At 41.0% G+C, this 18,174-nt stretch overlaps 1 protein-coding gene across 1 annotated transcript; it reads left to right on the top strand.

The window, feature by feature from the left end:
• The first annotated feature begins 4,391 nt into the window (after positions 1-4,391).
• Positions 4,392-18,072, top strand: LOC138903852 (uncharacterized). Its single transcript, XM_070192424.1, has 8 exons — positions 4,392-4,540; positions 7,663-7,770; positions 8,758-8,865; positions 9,853-9,960; positions 10,948-11,055; positions 12,043-12,150; positions 13,138-13,245; positions 18,003-18,072. The coding sequence occupies exons 1-8, from the start codon at positions 4,392-4,394 to the stop codon at positions 18,070-18,072; spliced, it is 867 nt and encodes a 288-aa protein (XP_070048525.1).
• Positions 18,073-18,174: the final 102 nt, after the last annotated feature.

Below are 18,174 nucleotides of genomic sequence, written 5' to 3'. Positions count from 1 at the left end.
TAGAATAGGAACATGAAAATTTATGATGCTACCTATGCTACTCAAGCAGCGGCTGAGTTTGCAGAACATGCAAGGCTAACTGCCATAGCTATTGTAGAACTTTAAATGCAATATTGTGTTGATGATGGTGGTTCATGCCACTTATGTTTCAAAGATGAAAGGTTGGATCATTGGAAATTATTTCCTCGAGATGGTAATGGTAAATTTTCTGTTGGCAGGCAAAATTGGAACATGAAATTTAAGGATGTAACCTCTGCTACTCAAGCAGTGGCTGAGTTTGCAGAACATGCAAGCCTAGCTGCCAGAGCTGTTATAGAACTTTAAAGGCAATATTGTGTTGATGATGGTGGTTCATGCCACTTTGTTTTCAAGAATGAAAGGTTGGAACATGGGCAATCATTTTCTTGAGATGGTAATGGTAATTTTTCTGTTGGTAGGTAGAATTGGAACATAAAATTTAAGGATGCTACCTCTGCTGCTCAAGCAGTGACTGAGTTTGCAGAACATGCAAGCCTAGCTGCCAGAGAAGTTGGAGAACTTTTAAGGCAATATTTTATTGATGATGGTGGTTCATGCCACTAAGTTTTAAAGGTTGAAAGGTTGGAACATGGGCAGTCATTTCCTTGAGATTGTAATGGTAATTTTTCTGTTGGCAGGTAGAATTGGAACATGAAATTTAATGATGCTACCTCTGCTGCTCAAGCAACGGCTGAGTTTGCAGAACATGCAAGCCTAGCTGCCAGAGCTATTGTAGAACTTTAAAGGCAATATTCTGTTGATGATGGTGGTTCATGCCACTTAGGTTTCAAGGATGAAAGGTTGGAACATGGGCAATCATTTCCTGGAGATGTAGATTGTAATTTTTCTGTTGAGAGGTAGAATTGGAACATGCAATTTAAAGATGCTACCTCTGCTGCTCAAGCAGCGGCTGAGTTTGCAGAACATGCAAGCCTAGCTTCCAGAGCTGTTGTAGAACTTTTAAGGTAATATTGTGTTGATGATGGTGGTTCATGCCACTTAGGTTTCAATGATGAAAGTTTGGAACATGGGCAATCACTTCCTGGAGATGGTGATGGTTATGTTTCTGTTGGTAGGTAGAATTGGAACATGAAATTTAAGGATGCTACCTCTGGTGCTCAAGCAGTGGCTTAGTTTGCAGAACATGCAAGCCTAGCTGCCAGAGCTGTTGTAGAACTTTAAAGGCAATATTGTATTGATGATGGTGGTTCATGCCACTTAGGTTTCAAGGATGAAAGGTTGGAACATGGGCAATCATTTCTTGGAGATGTAGATGGTAATGTTTCTATTGGCAGGTAGAATTAGAACATGAAATTTAAGGATGCTATCTCTGCTGCTCAAGCAGCGGCTGAGTTTGCAGAACATGGAAGCCTAGCTTCCAGAGCTATTGGAGAACATTCAAGGCAATATTTTGTTGATGATGGTGGTTCATGCCACTTAGGTTTCAAGGATGAAAGGTTGGAACATGGGCAATCATTTCCTGAAGATGGTAATGATAATTTTTCTGTTGGCAGGCAGAATTGGAACATGAAATTTAAGGATGCTACCTCTCTGCTCAAGCTGCGGCTGAGTTTGTAGAACATGCAAGCCTAAATGCAAGAGTTGTTGTAGAACTTTCAAGGCAATATTGTGTTGATGATGGTGGTTAATGCCACTTATCTTTCAAAGATGAAAGGTTGGATCATGGGAAATTATTTTCTAGAGATGGTAATGGTAAATTTTCTGTTGGCAGGCAAAATTGGAACATGAAATTTAAGGGTGCAACCTCTGCTTCTCAAGCAGTGGCTGAGTTTGCAGAACATGCAAGCCTAGCTGCCAGAGCTGTTATAGAACTTTAAAGGCAATATTGTGTTGATGATGGTGGTTCATGCCACTTAGTTTTCAAGAATGAAAGGTTGGAACATGAGCAATCATTTTCTTGAGATAGTAATGGTAATTTTTCTGTTGGCAGGTAGAATTGGAACATGAAATTTAAGGATGCTACCTCTACTGCTCAAGCAGCGGCTGAGTTTGCAGAACATGCAAGCCTAGCTGCCAGAGAAGTTAGAGAACTTTTAAGGCAATATTTTATTGATGATGGTGGTTCATGCCACTTAGTTTTGAAGGTTGAAAGGTAGAAACATGGGCAGTCATTTTCTTTGAGATTTTAATGGTAATTTTTCTCTTGGCAGGTAGAATTGGAACATGAAATTTAATGATGCTACCTCTGCTGCTCAAGCAGAGGCTTAATTTGCAGAACTTGCAAGCCTAGCTGCCAGAGCTGTTGTAGAACTTAAAAGGCAATATTGTGTTGATGATGGTGGTTAATGCCACTTAGGTTTCAAGGATGAAAGGTTGGAACATGGGCAATCATTTCCTGAAGATGGTAATGATAATTTTTCGGTTGGCAGGCAGAATTGGAACATGAAATTTAAGGTTGCTACCTCTCTGCTCAAGCTGCGGCTGAGTTTGCAAAACATGCAAGCCTAAATGCACGAGCTGTTGTAGAACTTTCAAGGCAATATTGTGTTGATGATGATGGTTAATGCCACTTAGGTATTAAAGATGAAAGGTTGGATCATGGCAAATTATTTCCTAGAGATGGTAATGGTAAATTTTCTGTTGGCAGGCCAAATTAGAACATGAAATTTGAGGATGCAACCTCTGCTGCTCAAGCAGTGGCTGAGTTTGCACAACATGCAAGCCTAGCTGCCAGAGCTGTTATAGAACTTTAAAGGCAATATTGTGTTGATGATGGTGGTTCATGCCACTTAGTTTTCAAGATTGAAAGGTTGGAACATGGGCAATCATTTTCTTAAGATGGTAAAGGTAATTTTTCTGTTGGCAGGTAGAATTGGAACATGAAATTTAAGGATGCTACCTCTGCTGCTCAAGCAGCGGCTGAGTTTGCAGAACATGCAAACCTAGCTGCCAGAGAAGTTGGAGAACTTTTAAGGCAATATTTTATTGATGATGGTGGTTCATGCCACTAAGTTTTGAAGTTTGAAAGGTTGGAACATGGGAGGTCATTTCCTTGAGATTGTAATGGTAATTTTTCTGTTGGCAGGTAGAATTGGAACATGAAATTTTATGATGCTACCTCTGCTGCTCAAGCAACGGCTGAGTTTGCAGAACATACAAGCCTAGCTGCCAGAGCTATTGTAGAACTTTAAAGTCAATATTGTGATGATGATGGTGGTTCATGCCACTTAGGTTTCAAGGATGAAAGGTTGGATCATGGGAAATTATTTCCTGGAGATGGTAATGGTAAATTTTCTGTTGGCAGGCAAAATTGGAACATGAAATTTAAGGATGCAACCTCTACTGCTCAAGCAGTGGCTGAGTTTGCAGAACATGCAAGCCTAGCTGCCAGAGCTGTTATAGAACTTTAAAGGCAATATTGTGTTGATGATGGTGGTTCATGCCACTTAGTTTTCAAGAATGAAAGGTTGGAACATGGGCAATCATTTTCTTGAGATGGTAATGGTAATTTTTCTGTTGGCAGGTAGAATTGGAACATGAATTTTAAGGATGCTACCTCTGCTGCTCAAGCAGCGGCTGAGTTTGCAGAACATGCATGCTTAGCTGCCAGAGAAGTTGGAGAACTTTTAAGGCAATATTTTATTGATGATGGTGGTTCATGCCACTAAGTTTTGAAGGTTGAAAGGTTGGAACATGGGCAGTCGTTTCCTTGAGATTGTAATGGTAATTTTTCTGTTGGCAGGTAGAATTGGAACATGAAATTTTATGATGCTACCTCTGCTACTCAAGCAACTGCTAAGTTTGCAGACCATGCAAGCCTAGCTGCCAGAGCTATTGTAGAACTTTAAAGGCAATATTGTGTTGATGATGGTGGTTCATGCCACTTAGGTTTCAAGGATGAAAGGTTGGAACATGGGCAATCATTTCCTGGAGATGTAGATGGTAATTTTTCTGTTGACAGGTAGAATTGGAACATGGAATTTAAAGATGTTACCTCTGCTGCTCAAGCAGCGGCTGAGTTTGCAGAACATGCAAGCGTAGCTTCCAGAGCTGTTGTAGAACTTTAAAGGTAATATTGTGTTGATGATGGTGGTTCATGCCACTTAGGTTTCAATGATGAAAGTTTGGAACATGGGCAATCACTTCCTGGAGATGGTGATGGTAATGTTTTTGTTGGTAGGTAGAATTGGAACATGAAATTTAAGGATGCTACCTCTGCTGCTCAAGCAGCGGCTTAGTTTGCAGAACATGCAAGCCTGGCTGCCAGAGCTGTTGTAGAACTTTAAAGGCAATATTGTGTTGATGATGGTGGTTCATGCCACTTAGGTTTCAAGGATGAAAGGTTGGAACATGGGCAATCATTTCCTGGAGATGTAGATGGTAATGTTTCTATTGGCAGGTAGAATTAGAACATGAAATTTAAGGATGCTACCTCTGCTGCTCAAGCAGCGGCTGAGTTTGCAGAACATGGAAACCTAGCTTCCACAGCTATTGGAGAACATTCGAGGCAATATTTTGTTGATGATGGTAGTTCATGCCACTTCGGTTTCAAGGATGAAAGGTTGGAACCTGGGCAATCATTTCCTGAAGATGGTTATGATAATTTTTCTATTGGCAGGCAGAATTGGAACATGAAATTTAAGGATGCTACCTCTCTGCTCAAGCAGCGACTGAGTTTGCAAAACATGCAAGCCTAAATGCAAGAGCTGTTGTAGAACTTTCAAGGAAATATTGTGTTGATGATGGTGGTTCATGCCACTTAGGTTTCAAGCATGAAAGGTTGGAACATGGGCTATCATTTCCTGGATATGGTGATGGTAATTTTACTATTGGCAGGCAGAATTGGAACATGAAATTTAACGATGCTACCTCTGCTGCTCAAGCAACGGCTGAATTTTCAGAACATGCAAGCCTAGCTGCCAGAGCTGTTGTAGAATTTTAAAGGCAATATTGTGTTGATGATGGTGGTTCATGCCACTTAGTTTTCAAGAATGAAAGGTTGGAACATGGGCAATCATTTTCTTGAGATAGTAATGGTAATTTTTCTGTTGGCAGGTAGAATTGGAACATGAAATTTAAGGATGCTACCTCTACTGCTCAAGCAGCGGCTGAGTTTGCAGAACATGCAAGCCTAGCTGCCAGAGAAGTTGGAGAACTTTTAAGGCAATATTTTATTGATGATGGTGGTTCATGCCACTTAGTTTTGAAGGTTAAAAGGTTGGAACATGGGCAGTTATTTCCTTGAGATTGTAATGGTAATTTTTCTGTTGGCAGGTAGAATTGGAACATGAAATTTAATGATGCTACCTCTGCTGCTCAAGCAGAGGCTTAGTTTGCAGAACTTGCAAGCCTAGCTGCCAGAGCTGTTGTAGAAATTTAAAGGCAATATTGTGTTGATGATGGTGGTTCATGCCACTTAGGTTTCAAGGATGAAAGGTTGGGACATGGGCAATCATTTCCTGAAGATGGTAATGATAATTTTTCTGTTGGCAGGCAGAATTGGAACATGAAATTTAAGGTTGCTACCTCTACTGCTCAAGCAGCGGCTGAGTTTGCAGAACATGCAAGCCTAAATGCAAGAGCTATTGTAGAACTTTAAAGGCAATATTGTGTTGATGATGGTGGTTCATGCCACTTAGGTTTCAAAGATGAAAGGTTGGATCATGGGAAATTATTTCCTGGAGATGGTAATGGTAAATTTTCTGTTGGAAGGCAAAATTGGAACATGAAATTTAAGGATGCAACCTCTGCTGCTCAAGCAGTAGCTGAGTTTGCAGAACATGCAAGCCTAGCTGCCAGAGCTGTTATAGAACTTTAAAGGCAATATTTTGTTGATGATGGTGGTTCATGCCACTTAGTTTTCAAGAATGAAAGGTTGGAACATGGGCAATCATTTTCTTGAGATGGTAATGGTAATTTTTCTGTTGGCGGGTAGAATTGGAACATGAAATTTAAGGATGCTACCTCTGCTGCTCAAGCAGCGGCTGAGTTTGCAGAACATGCAAGCCTAGCTGCCAGAGAAGTTGAAGAACTTTTAAGGCAATATTTTATTGATGATGGTGGTTCATGCCACTAAGTTTTAAAGGTTGAAAGGTTGGAACATGGGCAGTCATTTCCTTGAGATTGTAATGGTAATTTTTCTATTGGCAGGTAGAATTGGAACATGAAATTTTATGATGCTACCTCTGCTGCTCAAGCAACGACTGAGTTTGCAGAACATGCAAGCCTGGCTGCCAGAGCTATTGTAGAACTTTAAAGGCAATATTGTATTGATGATGGTGGTTCATGCCACTTAGGTTTCAAAGATGAAAGGTTGGATCATGGGAAATTATTTCCTGGAGATGGTAATGGTAAATTTTCCGTTGGCAGGCAAAATTGGAACATGAAATTTAAGGATGCAACCTCTACTGCTCAAGCAGTGGCTGAGTTTGCAGAACATGCAAGCCTAGCTGCCAGAGCTGTTATAGAACTTTAAAGGCAATATTGTGTTGATGATGGTAGTTCATGCCACTTAGTTTTCAAGAATGAAAGGTTGGAACATGGGCAATCATTTTCTTGAGATGGTAATGGTAATTTTTCTGTTGGCAGGTAGAATTGGAACATGAAATTTTATGATGCTACCTCTGCTGCTCAAGCAACGGCTGAGTTTGCAGAACATGCAAGCCTAGCTGCCAGAGCTATTGTAGAACTTTAAAGGCAATGTTGTGTTGATGATGGTGGTTCATGCCACTTTGGTTTCAAGGATGAAAGGTTGGAACATGGGCAATCATTTCCTGGACGTGGTAATGGTAAATTTTCTTTTCGCAGGCAGAATTGGAACATGAAATTTAAGGCTGCTACCACTGCTGCTCAAGGAGCGGCTGAGTTTGCAAAACATGGAAACCTAGCTGCCAGAGCTGTTGTAGAACTTTCAAGGCAATATTGTGTTGATGGTGGTGGTTCATGCCACTTAGGTTTCAAGGATGAAAGATTGGAACATGGGCAATCATTTCTTGGAGATGGTAATGTTAATTTTTTGGTTGGCAGGCAGAATTGGAACATGAAATTTAAGGATGCTACCTCTGCTGCCCAAGCAGTGGCTGAGTTTGTAGAACATGCAAGCCTAGTTGCCAGAGCTGTTATAGAACTTTAAAGGCAATATTGTGTTTATGATGGTGGTTTATGCCACTTAGGTTTCAAGGATAAAAGGTTGAAACATGGGCAATCATTTCCTGGAGATGGTAATGATAAATTTTCTGTTGGCAGGCAGAATTGGAACATGAAATTTAAGGATGCTACCTCTGCTACTCAAGCAACGACTGAGTTTGCAGAACATGGAAGCCTAGCTACCAAAGCTATGGTAGAATTTTTAAGGCAATATTGTATTAATGATGGAGGTTCATGCCTCTTAGGTTTCAAGGATGAGAGGTTGGAACATGGGCAATCATTACCTGGGGATGGTAATGATAAATTTTCTGTTGGTAGGCAGAATTGGAACATGAAATTTAAGGATGCTACCTCTGCTGCTCAAGCAGCGGCTGAGTTTGCAGAACTTGCTAGCCTAGCAGCCAGAGCTGTTGTAGAACTTTAAAGGCAATATTGTATTGATGATAGTGGTTCATGCCACTTTGGTTTCAAGGATGAAAAATTGGAACATGGGCAATCATTTCCTGGAGATGGTAATGGTAAATGTTCTTTTGGCAGGCAGAATTGGAACATGAAATTTAAGGCTGCTACCACTGCTGGTCAAGGAGCGGCTGAGTTTGCAGAACATGGAAGCCTAGCTGCCAGAGCTGTTGTAGAACTTTCAAGGCAATATTGTGTTGATGGTGGTGGTTCATGCTACTTAGGTTTCAAGGATGAAAGATTGGAACATGGGCAATCATTTCCTGGAGATGGTAATGTTAATTTTTCGGTTGGCAGGCAGAATTGGAACATGAAATTTAAGGATGCTACCTCTGCTGCTCAAGCAGCGACTGAGTTTGCAGAACATGCAGGCCTAGCTGCCAGAGCTGTTGTTGAACATTTAAAGCAATATTGTGTTGATGATGGTGGTTCATGCCACTTAGTTTTCAAATATGAAAGGTTGGAACATGGGCAATCATTTCCTGGAGATGGTAATGATAAATTTTCTATTGGCAGGCAGAATTGGAACAAGAAATTTAAGGATGCCACCTCTGCTACTCAAGTAGCGGCTGAGTTTGCTGAACTTGCAAGCCTAGCTGCCAGAGCGGTTGTAGAACTCTATAGGAAATATTGTGTTGATGATGGTGGTTCATGCCACTTAGGTTTCAAGGATGAAAGATTGGAACATGGGCAATCATTTCCTGGAGATGGTAATGGTAATTTTTCGGTTGGCAGGCAGAATTGGAACATGAAATTTAAAGATTCTACCTCTGCTTCTCAAGAAGCGGCTGAGTTTGCAGAACAAGGAAGCCTAGCTGCCAAAGCTATTGTAGAACTTTTAAGGCAATATTGTATTGATGATGGAGGTTCATGCCTCTTAGGTTTCAAGGATGAAAGGTTGGAACATGGGCAATCATTTCCTGGAGAAGGTAATGATAAATTTTCTGTTGGCAGGCAGAATTGGAACATGAAATTTAAGGATGCTACCTCTGCTGCTCAAGCAGCGTCTGAGTTTGCAGAACTTGCTAGCCTAGCAGCCAGAGCTGTTGTAGAACTTTAAAGGCAATATTGTGTTGATGATGGTGGTTCATGCCCATTTGGTTTCAAGGATGAAAGGTTGGAACATGGGCAATCATTTCCTGGAGATGGTAATGGTAAATGTTCTTTTGGCAGGCAGAATTGGAACATGAAATTTAAGGTTGCTACCACTGCTGGTCAAGGAGCGGCTGAGTTTGCAGAACATGGAAGCCTAGCTGCCAGAGCTGTTGTAGAACTTTCAAGGCAATATTGTGTTGATGGTGGTGGTTCATGCTACTTAGGTTTCAAGGATGAAAGATTGGAACATGGGCAATCATTTCCTGGAGATGGTAATGTTAATTTTTTGGTTGGCAGGCAGAATTGGAACATGAAATTTAAGGATGCTACCTCTGCTGCTCAAGCAGCGACTGAGTTTGAAGAACATGCAGGCCTAGCTGCCAGAGTTGTTGTTGAACATTTAAGGCAATATTGTGTTGATGATGGTGGTTCATGCCACTTTGTTTTCAAATATGAAAGGTTGGAACATGGGCAATCATTTCCTGGAGATGGTAATGATAAATTTTCTGTTGGCAGGCAGAATTGGAACATGAAATCTAAGGATGCCACCTCTGCTACTCAAGCAGCGGCTGAGTTTGCTGAACTTGCAAGCCTAGCTGCCAGAGCTATTGTAGAACTCTATAGGAAATATTGTGTTGATGGTGGTGGTTCATGCCACTTAGGTTTCAAGGATGAAAGGTTGAAACATGGGCAATCATTTCCTGGAGATGGTAATGATAAATTTTCTGTTGGAAGGCAGAATTAGAACATGAAATTTAAGGATGCTACCTCTGCTACTCAAGCAGCGACTGAGTTTGCAGAACATGAAAGCCTAGCGACCAAAGCTATGGTAGAATTTTTAAGGCAATATTGTATTGATGATGGAGGTTCATGCCTCTTAGGTTTCAAGGATTAAAGGTTGGAACATGGGCAATCATTTCCTGGAGATGGTAATGATAAATTTTCTGTTGGTAGGCAGAATTGGAACATGAAATTTAAAGATGCTACCTCTGCTGCTCAAGCAGCGGCTGAGTTTGCAGAACTTGCTAGCCTAGCAACCAGAGCTGTTGTAGAACTTTAAAGGCAATATTGTATTGATGATAGTGGTTCGTGCCACTTTGGTTTCAAGGCTGAAAGGTTGGAACATGGGCAATCATTTCCTGGAGATGGTAATGGTAAATGTTCTTTTGGCAGGCAGAATTGGAACATGAAATTTAAGGCTGCTACCACTGCTGGTCAAGGAGCGGCTGAGTTTGCAGAACATGGAAGCCTAGCTGCCAGAGCTGTTGTAGAACTTTCAAGGCAATATTGTGTTGATGGTGGTGGTTCATGCCACTTAGGTTTCAAGGATGAAAAATTGGAACATGGGCAATCATTTCCTGGAGATGGTAATGTTAATTTTTCGGTTGGCAGGCAGAATTGGAACATGAAATTTAAGGATGCTACCTCTGCTGCTCAAGCAGCGACTGAGTTTGCAGAACATGCAGGCCTAGCTGCCAGAGCTGTTGTTGAACATTTAAGGCAATATTGTGTTGATGATGGAGGTTCATGCCACTTAGTTTTCAAATATGAAAGGTTGGAACATGGGCAATCATTTCCAGGAGATGGTAATGATAAATTTTCTGTTGGCAGGCAGAATTGGAACATGAAATTTAAGGATGCCACCTCTGCTACTCAAGCAGCGGCTGAGTTTGCTGAACTTGCAAGCCTAGCTGCCAGAGCTGTTGTAGAACCCTATAGGAAATATTGTGTTGATGATGGTGGTTCATTCCACTTATGTTTCAAGGATGAAAGATTGGAACATGGGCAATCATTTCCTGGAGATGGTAATGGTAATTGTTCGGTTGGCAGGCAGAATTGGAACATGAAATTTAAAGATTCTACCTCTTCTTCTCAAGAAGCGACTGAGTTTGCAGAACATGGAAGCCTAGCTGCCAAAGCTATTGTAGAACTTTTAAGGCAATATTGTATTGATGATGGAGGTTCATGCCTCTTAGGTTTCAAGGATGAAAGGTTGGAACATGGGCAATCATTTCCTGGAGAAGGTAATGATAAATTTTCTGTTGGCAGGCAAAATTGGAACATGAAATTTAAGGATGCTACCTCTGCTGCTCAAGCAGCGACTGAGTTTGCAGAACATGCAGGCCTAGCTGCCAGAGCTGTTGTTGAACATTTAAGGCAATATTGTGTTGATGATGGTGGTTCATGCCCATTTGGTTTCAAGGATGAAAGGTTGGAACATGGGCAATCATTTCCTGGAGATGGTAATGGTAAATGTTCTTTTGGCAGGCAGAATTGGAACATGAAATTTAAGGCTGCTACCACTGTTGGTCAAGGAGCGGCTGAGTTTGCAGAACATGGAAGCCTAGCTGCCAGAGCTGTTGTAGAACTTTCAAGGCAATATTGTGTTGATGGTGGTGGTTCATGCTACTTAGGTTTCAAGGATGAAAGATTGGAACATGGGCAATCATTTCCTGGAGATGGTAATGTTAATTTTTCGGTTGGCAGGCAGAATTGGAACATGAAATTTAAGGATGCTACATCTGCTGCTCAAGCAGCGACTGAGTTTGAAGAACATGCAGGCCTAGCTGCCAGAGTTGTTGTTGAACATTTAAGGCAATATTGTGTTGATGATGGTGGTTCATGCCACTTTGTTTTCAAATATGAAAGGTTGGAACATGGACAATCATTTCATGGAGATGGTAATGATAAATTTTCTGTTGGCAGGCAGAATTGGAACATGAAATTTAAGGATGCCACCTCTGCTACTCAAGCAGCGGCTGAGTTTGCTGAACTTGCAAGCCTAGCTGCCAGAGCTATTGTAGAACTCTATAGGAAATATTGTGTTGATGGTGGTGGTTCATGCCACTTAGGTTTCAAGGATGAAAGGTTGAAACATGGGCAATCATTTCCTGGAGATGGTAATGATAAATTTTCTGTTGGAAGGCAGAATTAGAACATGAAATTTAAGGATGCTACCTCTGATACTCAAGCAGCGACTGAGTTTGCAGAACATGAAAGCCTAGCTACCAAAGCTATGGTAGAATTTTTAAGGCAATATTGTATTAATGATGGAGGTTCATGCCTCTTAGGTTTCAAGGATTAAAGGTTGGAACATGGGCAATCATTTCCTGGAGATGGTAATGATAAATTTTCTGTTGGTAGGCAGAATTGGAACATGAAATTTAAAGATGCTACCTCTGCTGCTCAAGCAGCGGCTGAGTTTGCAGAACTTGCTAGCCTAGCAACCAGAGCTGTTGTAGAACTTTAAAGGCAATATTGTATTGATGATAGTGGTTCATGCCACTTTGGTTTCAAGGATGAAAGGTTGGAACATGGGCAATCATTTCCTGGAGATGGTAATGGTAAATGTTCTTTTGGTAGGCAGAATTGGAACATGAAATTTAAGGCTGCTACCACTGCTGGTCAAGGAGCGGCTGAGTTTGCAGAACATGGAAGCCTAGCTGCCAGAGCTGTTGTAGAACTTTCAAGGCAATATTGTGTTGATGGTGGTGGTTCATGCCACTTAGGTTTCAAGGATGAAAAATTGGAACATGGGCAATCATTTCCTGGAGATGGTAATGTTAATTTTTCGGTTGGCAGGCAGAATTGGAACATGAAATTTAAGGATGCTACCTCTGCTGCTCAAGCAGCGACTGAGTTTGCAGAACATGCAGGCCTAGCTGCCAGAGCTGTTGTTGAACATTTAAGGCAATATTGTGTTGATGATGGAGGTTCATGCCACTTAGTTTTCAAATATGAAAGGTTGGAACATGGGCAATCATTTCCAGGAGATGGTAATGATAAATTTTCTGTTGGCAGGCAGAATTTGAACATGAAATTTAAGGATGCCACCTCTGCTACTCAAGCAGTGGCTGAGTTTGCTGAACTTGCAAGCCTAGCTGCCAGAGCTGTTGTAGAACTCTATAGGAAATATTGTGTTGATGATGGTGGTTCATTCCACTTATGTTTCAAGGATGAAAGATTGGAACATGGGCAATCATTTCCTGGAGATGGTAATGGTAATTGTTCGGTTGGCAGGTAGAATTGGAACATGAAATTTAAAGATTCTACCTCTGCTTCTCAAGAAGCGACTGAGTTTGCAGAACATGGAAGCCTAGCTGCCAAAGCTATTGTAGAACTTTTAAGGCAATATTGTATTGATGATGGAGGTTCATGCCTCTTAGGTTTCAAGGATGAAAGGTTGGAACATGGGCAATCATTTCCTGGAGAAGGTAATGATAAATTTTCTGTTGGCAGGCAGAATTGGAACATGAAATTTAAGGATGCTACCTCTGCTGCTCAAGCAGCGACTGAGTTTGCAGAACATGCAGGCCTAGCTGCCAGAGCTGTTGTTGAACATTTAAGGCAATATTGTGTTGATGATGGTGGTTCATGCCCATTTGGTTTCAAGGATGAAAGGTTGGAACATGGGCAATCATTTCCTGGAGATGGTAATGGTAAATGTTCTTTTGGCAGGCAGAATTGGAACATGAAATTTAAGGCTGCTACCACTGCTGGTCAAGGAGCGGCTGAGTTTGTAGAACATGGAAGCCTAGCTGCCAGAGCTGTTGTAGAACTTTCAAGGCAATATTGTGTTGATGGTGGTGGTTCATGCCACTTAGGTTTCAAGGATGAAAGATTGGAACATGGGCAATCATTTCCTGGAGATGGTAATGTTAATTTTTCGGTTGGCAGGCAGAATTGGAACATGAAATTTAAGGATGCTACCTCTGCTGCTCAAGCAGCGACTGAGTTTGCAGAACATGCAGGCCTAGCTGCCAGAGCTGTTGTTGAACATTTAAGGCAATATTGTGTTGATGATGGTGGTTCATGCCACTTAGTTTTCAAATATGAAAGGTTGGAACATGGGCAATCATTTCCTGGAGATGGTAATGATAAATTTTCTCTTGGAAGGCAGAATTGGAACATGAAATTTAAGGATGCCACCTCTGCTACTCAAGCAGCGGCTGAGTTTGCTGAACTTGCAAGCCTAGCTGACAGAGCTGTTGTAGAACTCTATAGGAAATATTGTGTTGATGATGGTGGTTCATGCCACTTAGGTTTCAAGGATGAAAGATTGGAACATGGGCAATCATTTCCTGGAGATGGTAATGGTAATTTTTCGGTTGGCAGGCAGAATTGGAACATGAAATTTAAAGATTCTACCTCTGCTTCTCAAGAAGCAGCTGAGTTTGCAGAACATGGAAGCCTAGCTGCCAGAGCTGTTGTAGAACTTTCAAGGCAATATTTTGTTGATGGTGGTGGTTCATGCCACTTAGGTTTCAAGGATGAAAGATTGGAACATGGGCAATCATTTCCTTGAGATGGTAATGTTAATTTTTCGATTGGCAGGTAGAATTGGAACATGAAATTTAAGGATGCTACCTCTGCTGCTCAAGCAGCGGCTGAGTTTACAGAACATGCAAGCCTAGCTGCCAGAGCTGTTGTAGAACATTAAAGGCAATATTGTGTTGATGATGGTGGTTCATGCCACTTAGGTTTCAAGGATGAAAGGTTGAAACATGGGCAATCATTTCCTGGAGATGTTAATGATAAATTTTCTGTTGGCAGGAAGAATTGGAACATGAAATTTAAGGATGCCACCTTTGCTACTCAAGCAGCGGCTAAGTTTGCTGAACTTGCAAGCCTAGCTGCCAGAGCTGTTGTAGAACTCTATAGAAAATATTGTGTTGATGATGGTGGTTCATGCCACTTAGGTTTCAAGGATGAAATATTAGAACATGGGAAATCATTTCCTGGAGATAGTAATGGTAATTTTTCGGTTGGCAGGCAGAATTGGAACATGAAATTTAAAGATTCTACCTCTGCTTCTCAAGCAGCGGCTGAGTTTGCAGAACATGGAAGCCTAGCTGCCAAAGCTGTTGTAGAACTTTCAAGGCAATATTGTATTGATGATGGAGGTTCATGCCTCTTAGGTTTGAAGGATGAAAGGTTGGAACATGGGCAATCATTTCCTGGAGATGGTAATGCTAAATTTTCTGTTGGCAGGCAGAATTGGAACATGAAATTTGAGGATGCTACCTCTGCTGCTCAAGCAGCGGCTGAGTTTGCAGAACTTGCTAGCCTGGCAGCCAGAGCTGTTGTAGAACTTTAAAGGCAATATTGTGTTGATGATAGTGGTTCATGCCACTTTGGTTTCAAGGATGAAAGGTTGGAACATGGGCAATCAATTTCTGGAGATGGTAATGGTAAATGTTCTTTTGGCAGGCAGAATTGGAACATTAAATTTAAGGCTGCTACCACTGCTACTTAAGGAGCGGCTTAATATGCCGAACATGGAAGCCTAGCTGCCAGAGCTGTTGTAGAACTTTCAAGGCAATATTGTGTTGATAGTGGTGGTTCATGCCACTTAGGTTTCAAGGATGAAAGATTGGAACATGGGCAATCATTTCCTGGAGAAGTTAATGTTAATTTTTCGGTTGGCAGGCAGAATTGGAACATGAAATTTAAGGATGCTACCTCTGCTGCTCAAGCAGCGGCAAAGTTTGCAGAACATGCAAGCCTAGCTGCCAGAGCTGTTGTAGAACTTTAAAGGAAATATTATGTTGATGATAGTGGTTCATGCCACTTTGGTTTCAAGGATGAAAGGTTGGAACATGGGCAATCATTTCCTGGAGATGGTAATGGTAAATTTTCTTTTGGCAGGTAGAATTGGAACATGAAATTTAAGGCTGCTACCACTGCTGCTCAAGGAGCGGCTGAGTTTGCAGAACATAGAAGCCTAGCTACCAGAGCTGTTGTAGAACTTTCAAGGCAATATTGTGTTGATGGTGGTGGTTCATGCCACTTAGGTTTCAAGGATGAAATATTGGAACATGGGCAATCATTTCCTGGAGATGGTAATGTTAATGTTTCGGTTGGCAGGCAGAATTGGAACATGAAATTTAAGGATGCTACCTCTGCTGCTCAAGCAGCGACTGAGTTTGCAGAACATGCAAGCCTAGCTGCCAGAGCAGTTGTAGACCTTTAAAGGCAATATTGTGTTGATGATGGTAGTTCATGCCACTTAGGTTTCCAGGATGAAAGGTTTAAACATGGGCAATCATTTCTTGGAGATGGTAATGATAAATTTTCTGTTGGCAGGCAGAATTGGAACGTGAAATTTAAGGATACTACCTCTACTACTCAAGTAGCTGCTGAATTTGCTGAACTTGCAAGCCTAGCTGCCAGAGCTGTTGTAGAACTCTATAGGAAATATTGTGTTGATGATGGTGGTTCATGCCACTTAGGTTTCAAAGATGAAAGATTGGAACATGGGCAATCATTTCCTGGAGATGGTAATGGTAATTTTTCGGTTGGCAGGCAGAATTGGAACATGAAATTTAAAGATTCTACCTTTGCTTCTCAAGCAGCGGCTGAATTTGCAGAACATGGAAGCCTAGCTGCCAAAGGTGTTGTAGAACTTTCAAGGCAATATTGTATTGATGATGGAGGTTCATGCCTCTTAGGTTTGAAGGATGAAAGGTTGGAACATGGGCAATCATTTCCTGGAGATGGTAATGATAAATTTTCTATTGGCAGGCAGAATAGGAACATGAAATTTAGGGATGCTACCTCTGCTGCTCAAGCAACGGCTGAGTTTGCAGAACTTGCTAGCCTAGCAGCCAGAGCTGTTGTAGAACTTTAAAGGCAATGTTGTGTTGATGATAGTGGTTCATGCCACTTTCGTTTCAAGGATGAAAGGTTGGAACATGGGCAATCATTTCCTGGAGATGGTAATGGTAAATTTTCTTTTGGCAGGAAGAATTGAACATGTAATTAAAGGCTGCTACCACTGCTGCTCAAGGAGCGGCTGAGTTTGCAGAACATGGAAGCCTAGATGCCATAGCTGTTGTAGAATTTTGAAGGTAATATTGTGTTGATGATGGTGGTTCATGCCACTTAGGTTTCAAGGATGTAAGATTGGAACATGGGAAATCATTTCCTGGAGATGGTAATGGTAATTTTTCGGTTGGCAGGTAGAATTAGAACATGAAATTTTAAGATGCTACCTCTGTTGCTCAAGCAGTGGCTAAGTTTGCAAAACATGGAAGCCTAGCTGCCAGAGCTGTTGTAGAACTTTCAAGGCAATATTGTATTGATGATGGTGGTTCATGCCACTTAGGTTTCAAGGATGAAAGGTTGGAACATGGGCAATCATTTCCTGGAGATGGTAATGATAAATTTTCTGTTGGCAGGCAGAATTGGAACATGTAATTTAAGGATGCTACTTCTGCTGCTCAAGCAGCGGCTGAGTTTTCTGAACTTGCAAGCCGAGCTGCCAGAGCTGTTGTAGAACTTTAAAGGAAATATTGTGTTGATGATGGTGGTTCATGCCACTAAGGTTTCAAGGATGAAAGGTTGGAACATGGGCAATCATTTCCTGGAGATGGTAATGGTAATATTTTTTTTGGCAGGCAGAATTGGAACACGAAATTTAAGGCTGCTACCACTGCTGCTCAAGGAGCGGCTGAGTTTGCAGAACATGGAAGCCTAGATGCCAGAGCTGTTGTAGAATTTGCAAAGCAATATTATGTTGATGATGGTGGTTCATGCCACTTAGGTTTCAAGAATGAGGGGGGGATCACTGATCGATAATGTAGGATCTTAATGTCCATCTTTTTGATATGGATCAGGAAAGTTGAGATTTTCTCATTTCAGAACATTAGACTGTTGACTCTTGAAAAGCACGCAGGCAATGTTCTGGGAAGGGGAGGAGTGCACAATATTTTTATATTTACGATGACATATATTTCTTACGTTTTCTGGATCTAGGAAATATTATGTTTAAAGATATCTCTAACTAGCTCAATAATGATAACCTACTCAGAATATTTTATCCACCTCTAATTTTCATTATGTCACTTAAAATAGGAAGGACGGAGAAAAAACAGAAGACCCTCAAAAGACCCTTTCTCGTCTGTTATTGGGTGTCTGTTAAATCTTAATATTCGGACGTGCCTAGGACAGTGACCAATATTTTCTTTCGAATTACATTTCTCTTCTTTTTTACCGAATGCTAATCTGAAGCAACTTTAAACGCATGAAGTGTCACCAGTGCTATTTTTACAATTATGATGGACTGTGAACCTGGATCGTGAAAAGAAGAATGATAAACAAAATAAGTTAAGATTTTCTCGTCACTTTTTCTCTATATAATGTTTAGTTCTTTTCCTCTTTTTTTGGTTATATTGGGGTGGGGTTAGGGGGTGAAGGAGAAGAGATTATTGGTACATAAGAAAGTTAACTTTTTCTAGTAGGTTCTATGTGATTGACATCTAACTTTGTCCCAGTTACAATTGCCATTTTTGCTTTTTTAAAATTTTGCTCTTTGTAACCAGTTTTATAAATAAATATCTTACAAATGAAAAGGGAGGAGTGCAGAGACCTGAAAGATTGAATGAGAAGTGATAAAGAGCCAAGCACACCTAGAAATACTGGATACAAAGTGAAAAGAGCCAAAAACAAACTAAGTGATAAAATCAAATGAAAACTGTGGAATAATGAGGTTTA

The sequence above is a fragment of the Nicotiana tomentosiformis genome, unplaced genomic scaffold (genome assembly GCF_000390325.3).
Source record: "Nicotiana tomentosiformis unplaced genomic scaffold, ASM39032v3 Un00044, whole genome shotgun sequence".
Classification (NCBI taxonomy): Eukaryota; Viridiplantae; Streptophyta; class Magnoliopsida; order Solanales; family Solanaceae; genus Nicotiana; species Nicotiana tomentosiformis.
The sequence above is the reverse complement of the archived record's forward strand: the minus strand, read 5'-3'. Positions and strand labels throughout refer to the sequence as shown.